Source organism: Myotis lucifugus, unplaced genomic scaffold (genome assembly GCF_000147115.1).
Source record: "Myotis lucifugus unplaced genomic scaffold, Myoluc2.0 scaffold_7, whole genome shotgun sequence".
Lineage (NCBI taxonomy): Eukaryota > Metazoa > Chordata > Mammalia > Chiroptera > Vespertilionidae > Myotis > Myotis lucifugus.
The window spans coordinates 7,815,531-7,824,656 of NW_005871055.1; the positions used below are offsets into that span (position 1 = coordinate 7,815,531).

A 9,126-nucleotide genomic window follows, 5' to 3' on the forward strand; every position below is an offset into this window, starting at 1 on the left:
AACCAGCCTGCCCCCACCCGTGCACCAGGCCTCTATCCTATATAATAAAAGGGTAGTATGCAAATTGACCCTAACAGCAGAACAACTGGGAATGACTGGTCACTGTGACACACACCGACCACCAGGGGGAAGACGCTCAATGCAGGAGCTTCCCCCTGGTGGTCAGTGTGCTCCCACAGGAGGAGCTTTGCTCAGCCACAAGCCAGGCTGACGGCTGCCAGGACAGCGCTGGTGGCAGGAGCCTCTCCCACCTCCTCAGCAGCGCTAAGGATGTCCGACTGCAGCTTAGGCCTGCTCCCCGCTGGCAAGTGGACATCCCCAGAGGGCTCCCGGGCTGCCAGAGGGGTTCCTGACTGCCAGCTTAGGCCCAATCCCCAAGGGAGCAGGCCTAAGCCAGCAGATGGACATCCCCCGAGGGTCCCAGACTGTCGAGAGGGCACAGGCCAGGCTGAGGGACCCCGCCCCCCCCCCCCCCCCCCCAAGGGCACAAGTTTTATGCACCGGGCCTCTAGTATAAAAATAGGCATCAAACAATGGGTGTTTAATATATGATTTTCAGATAAATTAATTTTATTGCTTACTATTTTCTGGATCATATAATTGAAAAGAGGCCTGTTTCTCCTTTTTATTTAATAGCAGGATATATTATTTATGTATATGTCATGTTTGGTTTTCTTAGTTTTATTTATTTTTGTCAACCTTGTAGTGAATGAATTCATTAAAGAAGAAATTAGTGTTTTATAGAACTTCTCAGTACCAGGACTGTGAGATGATCATGATTTTAAAGAAATAACATGTATATAAAGCAAACAGCATTGTGTGACACAGTAAGGACTACTTTAGGTCTTGGACACCATTAAGAATTTAATGAAATCTAAAGAAAACAGTGAACCCTTTTCTAGAAAATGGTAATATCTACAGAAAGTTTCATATACAATTCTGGGTAGTTCATAAAGGCTGTGAATAGTTATCTATGGCCCCACATTAAGAACTCTCCTGTTTTAACCCAATGCTGGCTTCGGGTAACATCCTTCAATAATTCACCACCTCTACCAAATTCCAACACTAATTAGAAGAGAGTGAAAAAGACAGAATGAGTTAAAAATAAGAACCAGGATTTGTTGGGATTGACAAAAATGTATTGGAAATAAAAGCAAACTGAAAATCCTCTAGCCCATTTTACAAATTTTGTTTTCTTTAAAACAATTCTTGGATCACAGGAAATTAACAACAAAATAACAGAAAATTATAAAAAAAATACTAGTGAAAATATTGTATGTGGTTAAAACTGAGTTCAATAAAGTTTAGAGTCTTAAAGTGCATATAATACTAAAAAAAGAATGAAATAGGTATTCAAATGAAAAAGTTAGAAAAACATCATGGTGAGTTTAAGGAAAACGAAAGAAAATAATAAAAACCTATACTAACAAGGGTAATATGCTAATTAGACCGGATAGACCGGACGTCCTTCCTGACAAAGCCGGGGCCCGGGTGAAGCCACCCTGGGTCCCAGGTGCCTGCGGCCAGCTAGAGGGAGGGAAGCCCGGGTCCCAGTTGCCTGTTGCCAGCCAGAGGGAGGGAAGCCAGGGTCCCAGTTGCCTGTGGCCAGCCAGAGGGAGGAAAGCCTGGGTCCTGGTTGCCTGCTGGAAGCTGGAGGAGAGAAGCCTGGGTCTTAGGTGCCGGAGGAAAGCTGTTGCCAGCAGCCAGGAGAAGGAAGGCCTACTTTTGCATGAATTTTCGTGCATTGGGCCTCTAGGTGTAAATAAAAGTTAATGCATTAAGCCTGGCCCATGTGGCTCAGTTGGTTGAATGTCGTCCCATATACCAAGAAGTCACAGGTTTGATTCCTGGTCTAGGTACATGCAGATTTCGGCTCAGTCCCCAGTGGGGGCGTGTGCAGGAAGCAGCCTATCAATGTTTCTTTCTCATCGATGTTTCTGTCTCTCTCCCCCTCCCTCTCTCTCTAAAAGTTAGTAAAACACATTTTAAAAATATAAATAAGTTAATGCATTAAAAGAAACCCACTTAAATAACTGCTATAGCCTCCTGACAGGTCTTCCTATACATACCTGATTGCTACAGTGCAGCCAGAGTGATTCTCCATAGCACTACCTGCATAAATAACACTCTTCATTGTCCTTAAAATGACTCACAAGACCCTTTATAACGGACTTGTGCCTACCTTTAAAAATTATAGTAGCCACATTAAAAAAGTAAAAACATATGAAATTAACTGTGGTAGTGTTTACTTAACTCAGTATGCCCAGAATATTATTTCAACATGTAATCAATATAAAAACTATTAACAAGGTATTTACATTGTTGGGTGTTTTTTGTAATGCCTTTGAAATCCAATATGTGTTTTACACTTACAGCATATCTAAATAGAGACTAGCCACATTTCAAGAGCTTGATAACCAGCCATAAGTTAAATTTAGAAGCAGTAGAAGATGGTCACCAAGACAAAAATAGATAACATTGGCTATAAGAAAATAATCAACTGTGCTAAAAATTAAGAAGAAAAGGAAATAGGAATATAATTGCAGTATAATATAGAACAATATCATTTTTTAAATATATTTTTATTGAGTTGAGGGATGGGGGGAAGAGAGAAACATCCATGAGAGAGAAACATCAGTCAGCTGCCTCCTGCATGCCCCTTACTAGGGATTGAGCCCCAAACCCAGGCATGTGTCCTTACCAAGAATCGAGCTGGCAACCTTTCTCTGTACATGGGATGATGCTCAACTGACCCACACCTGCCAGGGCTTATTACTATTATTAATATGCAAAGAATACAAATCACTAGGAACACTTAAGACCCCAAAAGATAACATAAACAGCCAGTTTATAAAAGAGCTAGTAACAAAAATAAAAGATAGCATTTAACCTCATTAAAAATTGAGTACAAATATAAAAGATAGTAATATACTATTTTCATGTAGCAAGGTAGCAAAGATTTTAAAACTATAATTTCCAGGTTTATGGAAAATGTGGTAAAAGGCTGTTCCCAACGACTATGTAGGGAGAATATGAATTAGTAAAACCTATGTTAAAAGCAGTTTAACAATAGACACAAGAATTAGGAATATATCAAAAGGGAACAATATTAATTATATAGAGGGGAAAAGTACATACCAAAATGTTCACTTCTGCATTGTTTATAATAATAGCAAACTAAAACTACCTAATTTTCTTACATTAAGAGAATGGTAGAATAGTTTATGGTATAGTCATTTGATGAAATACTGTGAATAATAACGTGGAAAAGTCTTTTTATAATATTTGAATACATAACAGGAGATCATATATCTATGTTTAAGGAGAAAAATTAAGCCTATGTGTAGAGAACAAGACTAAGAAATTTATCAGAATGTTAACAATCTTAGGATAGAAGGACCTCAGATTTTTTTCCAGCTTTCTGTTTTTCAAATGCCATAAAATTGGTGAGTACAGTAGGTCCTTGGGTTACGTCGGAGATCCGTTTCTACAGCTCGATTTTCGCCGTAAGTCAGAACCCACCTACATAAGCACCTACGTCACTCACATGGAGCACATACACAGCAGTAATGAAGTGAAACAGTAAAAAAAATTTAAAAGAAAGACAACAATTCCTGACTTTTACTTGTGGTAAGTAAATAATAAAAAACATAAAGCACATATATACATATGTCGAAATGACAGAACTTTTTTTTTAATAAATAAATGGGAGATGGTGACGTAACCACGAAATGATGTACGTCGAGTCCAACGTAACCCGAGGACTGCCTGTATTATCTATAAAATTACAAGAAAACTTCTTAAAGTGGTGGGATTCTTACATATAATTTTAAAAGTCATATTGATTCAAATATGCTCTACTTACAAAGCTGTATTTTATGTTTTAATGAATGCAGTGCTTAGCAGCAGATGAACTAAATGTAAATGATCCAAATACTCTGTGGTTTGACTCTATGCATGTTTCATAGTGACGTTTATTAACTTTCCAGTAAAAGTTTGCCACTATCTTTTTCTTATTCCCTTATTTTTGACTTAAGTCTGACCTCTAGAAAAGTGAAATAATACTTTTTTAACTAATGTGTAAAATGTGTAATCCCCATTTTCCTTTCCCATTTCATAGGGTAAAATAGCTCATATCTACTCTCTTACTAGCTTTTGATATACTAATTTGCTCTACTGTTGTTTTGATTAATACTTCTTCCCCTCTTTTTAAGGTTATTCTGGTACAAGTTAACCCAGGAGAAGCATTTACAATAAGAAGAGAAGATGGACAGTTTCAGTGCATTACAGGTAAGAATGGTAATTTATTATTGTTTGAAATGAGAAAAATTTATAATACATAAAATATATATGCTGGTGATCACTTCCTTTCTTTCTCACTATCACTACACCAAGTCAAACTCTGAATATCTTATAGCTTAACAACTGCAGCATCCTAATTAGTCTCTTTGCCCTGGTTTCTTGATTAATCTTACTATAATATTACTAGAAGCCTGGTGCACGAATTCATGTACATAGAACGGAAATTAATTAGAAGAAATATTTTAATATCGCTGTTTGCCATTTCTCTATAATAGAAGTGCCAATCAAATTCACAGTCAACAATGACAGATTGAAACATGCATGCGATTGGCCCCAGCGAGAACTTTATATGTATTGCGCATGTGCGAGTCAACTTAGCCTTTTATAGATATAGAATGAACTTGCTTAATTAGACCTGCTTTCTGATGTAACTAAACTTTTCCAGCCCAGTGAAGCACCCCAGCTTCTCTTTCAGGTAATTGTCAGCAACACAGCAGTAAATACCAACACAAAGCAGATTATTATTATAGATCACACAGAGAGAACAAAGGGTAAAATATTTAACTGCAGCAGTGTTTGACTATATTCTGCACAGTGAGAAAACCTGAAGTCATTTTCAAGGTCCACCATTTCTTCTTTTCAGTTGGGTCAAGTTTCTAAGCTTTCTAAATCTCCTTTTTCTGGCTAATGAAAAGAAAATAGGATTCTACCGAGTTTCCTATCTTCCTACTCCAGGTCTTCTGTGAGGATCAAATGAGATGTGCACGGGAAAACACTTCACGGACATTTATTTAAAGTGTGAAATGTTTGCACCTGGCTATAAAGCAAGTTGTGTTCCTAGGCTGAAGAAATTGCAAGGAGGCTAGTTGTTGCTAGGGAGAGGAAGCTGGGCATTGCTACATGATGTCATTACCCAGCACCCACAGCAACCATTTCAGGGCTGGACTGGGATATGAGCCACATTTTGCGCCATGGGGTCCCAGCAGCGTCGGCTGCGATTTGATGGGCTGTTGCTCCGGGGTGGTGGCGGGGCCTGTGTCCCACTTAGGGGAAGCCGGGTGTTGCTTTGTGTGTGTCAGGTCCATGGTGCCGTTTCTGTGTGTGCATCACTGCAGCTCCTGCATTAAGCATCTGCCCTCTGGTGGTCAGTGCGCATCATAGCGACTGGTTGGATGGTCAGACACTTAGCATATTAGCCTTTTATATATATAGATATTGTTTATGTTACTCACCTGCTCAAAAATCTTCAGTGAATCCAATTCAGGTTCCTTAATCTTTTTTAAAAGATCATTTTATCTTTCTAGTCTTTCAACTCATTTTCCCTTCAGCACTGTTTTACTTCTAGCTTGGTAAATTATTCACTGTCTTTTGAATCTGTCTTATACTTACTGTACTATTCTTCTTATCTAGAATTCACCCTTATCACCACCACCCCTAGCCTATCCAAATGCAAACAGTGCTTCAAGACTGAGCTCAGATCTTATCGTTAAAAGGTTTTTTGTCATTTTAATTTGATGATTAGTGACTTTGAGCATTTTTTCATGTGTCTCTTGGTCATCTGTATGTCCTCTTTGAAGAAGTGTCTATTAAGGAAATATATCCTAAGAATCCTGAAACACCAGTCAGAAAGAATATATGTGCCCCTTTGTTTATAGCACCACTATTTACAATAGCTAAGATCTGGAAACAGCCCAAGTGCCCATCAATAGATGAGTAGATAAAAAAACTGTGGTACATTTGCTTAATGGAATACTATACAGCTTTAAAAAAGAATGATCTTTTAACCTTTGAGACAGCATGGAGGGGCCTCGAGAGTATTATGCTAAGCGAAATAAACCAGTCAGAGAAAGACAAGTATCACATGATCTCATTTATATGTGGAATAAAATGAAAATAAACTGACGAACAAAATATCCAGAGACATGGAAGCATGGAACAGACTGGAGAATCTCAGAGGCAAGGGGGGATTGGTAGGGGGAAGGCTGGCAAGAAGTTAAACAAAGAACTTATATGCATATATCCATAATCCATGGACACAGACTGTAATTAGTGTGGTAAGCCTGGGATGGGCCGGGGCCAGGTGGAGAGGGACAATAGGGGGGGAAAAGGGAGGACATTTGTAATACTCTCAACAATAAAGATAAAGTAAAAGATATTTTTAAATAAAAAATAAATTAACGTTTTTTGTAAAGTCTTCAGTGAGTATTACCTCCACATTGCTCACTAGCCATCCCTTCCCTCCCCCCACATTACTCACTAGCCACCCCCTACAAACACACTTGTAACAAACAAAGATGTCTCCAGATACCACCAGATGTTCCGGGGTGGTGGGATTGAGGGGCGGGCACAAAATCACCCCCAGTTGAAACCATCTGCTCTATGTGAAGACAAAAGCAATATAAAGGTCACTGGCTTTGTATTTAGAGAACCTGGGTTTAAATCCCAACTCTGTCACTGATTGTCTGTGTAAACTTTCATATGTTATTTAACCTCTATCAGGTACATTTCTTATCTGTAAAATTTCCATTCTTGTGAGAATAATAGTACACCTCATAGGATAATTGTGAGGATTAACTGATACGTGTGTAAAGCACTCTAGAGCAGATCTGGCACATATAAGGCACTCATTAAATTGTGATGTCGGGTGCTGTGATGTTAATTATTTCATAGAAAGTTACTCCATCTTCTGTGAAACTTCATAATACCAATTATTATGCCAGTCAGCTTCTCCAGGCCTGATCAGAGAGGCGGGGCTGATCAGCAGCCTCCATGGAGGCCCAGAGAAAAACAGGCGTGGCTGCTGCCAAAGCCTGGAGAGGGGGAGAGAGGCAACAGCTGATCAACAGCTGCCACAGAGGCTGCGGATCAGACCCTGCCTCTCTCTTCAGGCCTCTCTCTGGTTCTGATCCACAGCCCCCTTGGCAGTCAGTGCTGGGTCGCCGCGCCCGCACAGGGGCAGTCAGTGCTGGGTCACCATGGACTGACTTTCAGTGTTCAATTGAGCCTTCGGTCGGTCATTACAAACCCTGGGTTTTTATATATTAGGGTAAGCATATCCCGTGGACACAGACAATGGGGTGGTTAGGGCCTGGGGTGAGGGGACAACAGGAAAGGGCTGGAAGATGTTAATGAGGAAAAAAGAAAGACCTATGTTATAATTGCAACAAGAAAGTTTGTTTTTAAAAAATCCTATATAATAAAAGTTTAATATGCCAATTGTCCCCCCGGGCAGTTGTTCGACCGGGAGTCAGGGTGTTTGACTGCTCGCTATGACGTGCGCTGACCACCAGGCGGCGGCGCAGAACATGGCAGGCGTCGGTGACGCACTGCCACCTCTCCTGGGCTACCTGGGGGCAGGGGTGATGGGACAGAGGTGCGGTGAGAATGCAGGGTGTCTGCTGAGCTCACATTCCCCCTGCTAGCCTCCCACAGGATGCCAGGGCTTGTGCACCAGGGAAGCCCCCTCACTCAGGTACCGGGCCTCTGCAAGGAGCCTTCCCCACACCCACATGGTGTCTTCGGGTGAGCCGGGCTGCAGCTGCTGGGACCATGGGGACTATTCGGTTTCCCCGTGAGTTCACCCAGGATCTGGTCTGCAAGGCCGGCTGGGAGAGAGCGCACTGCCCTCCTGGCTTTTGTGCAGCCACGCTAGGCGGCCAGAGGTCCATGCTGTGCCCCAGCCCACGGAATTTGGCTGTGCTCACTGCATCTCTGTGTAGGGACTTGGGTGCCATGACTCAGGCAGAGGGTGGCGCATGGGGGCCTGGGGGCCCAGGTGCTGCCCAGGGCCCAGAGTTCAGCTGGGACCTGTCCTTTCACACCAGATGCTTGCACTTCATTCGCTGGCTAGGCCTAGGGACCGCACCTGTGCAGAATTTCATGCACTCGGCCTCTAGTAAATAAATAAAAAAATTTTCAAAGTTTAACGGGTTGGTAATTATAGGCCTTTTTTTTGTTTTCCAGTAGATGGTGCTATATTATAGGTTTTAGTTTTTCTTACCTGGGCTGACTCTCATTGTATTTGAGAGCCAGCATTTTCTACCCTTCACCACCTCTGGCAGAGGTGTTGCAGATGCCCTCTTCATCATTGCTTTTGCCTCCAAGGTCACTAGTGCCTTTCATCTCCTGTGGATGCTGTATTCATGGGTATTGCTGCTTGTGTCAGCAGAATGGTGAATGCCCTCACTATGTCAGGGGGTTACCTTGGTCTCGAGCTCCACCAACATAGTGGGGGGATGGTGTGGGTGAAAGGGAAGCCACGGTCTTGAGGTATGCGACCATTGCTATCCATTTCTCTGTGACCACTGCCACTACTGTGTCCAGGAATCAAGTGTGCTACCTCTGCTGCTACTACCAGGATCTCTGGTAGTATGGGCAACATCACAACTGTGGGAGGGAGCTGGAGTCACACGCTCCAATTCCACAACTACCCTTCTTTTTCTTCACCATGGTGGTTGGGAGGATAGGCAGAATCAGGGTCAAGGGGCCTGCCTCTTTTGCTGCTACTGCACTCTCACTGAGGTTGCAGGCTCAATTGGGGAATGGGATCACAGATATTGTTCCTGCCATTCCCCTCATTCTACCTCTTCTATTTATTCCAATCCACCAACCTTCAGATGTGCAGATATGTGGATCTCTCTGGCATCTATAATAATAAAAGCATAATATGCTAATTAGACCAGACAGCTGAACGACCTTCCGGACGTCCTTCTGGATGAAGCCACGGCAACGGGGGCCGAGACAGAAGTGCTTAGGGGTGATCAGGCAGGCAGGCAGAGTGATTAGGGGCCCTCTTGCAAGCAAGCGAGCAGTTAGGGATGATCA

At 42.1% G+C, this 9,126-nt stretch overlaps 1 protein-coding gene across 3 annotated transcripts in view; it reads left to right on the forward strand.

Annotated features, from left to right (window-relative positions):
• Positions 1-9,126, forward strand: part of FNDC3A (fibronectin type III domain containing 3A) — a 205,661-nt gene that overhangs the window by 73,695 nt on the left and 122,840 nt on the right. For all 3 annotated transcript variants that reach the window (XM_006083537.3, XM_006083535.3, XM_006083536.3), the window contains exon 3: positions 4,215-4,290. In XM_006083537.3, coding sequence (XP_006083599.1) covers positions 4,215-4,290 — 76 coding nt within the window. The remainder of the gene's footprint in view (positions 1-4,214; positions 4,291-9,126) is intronic.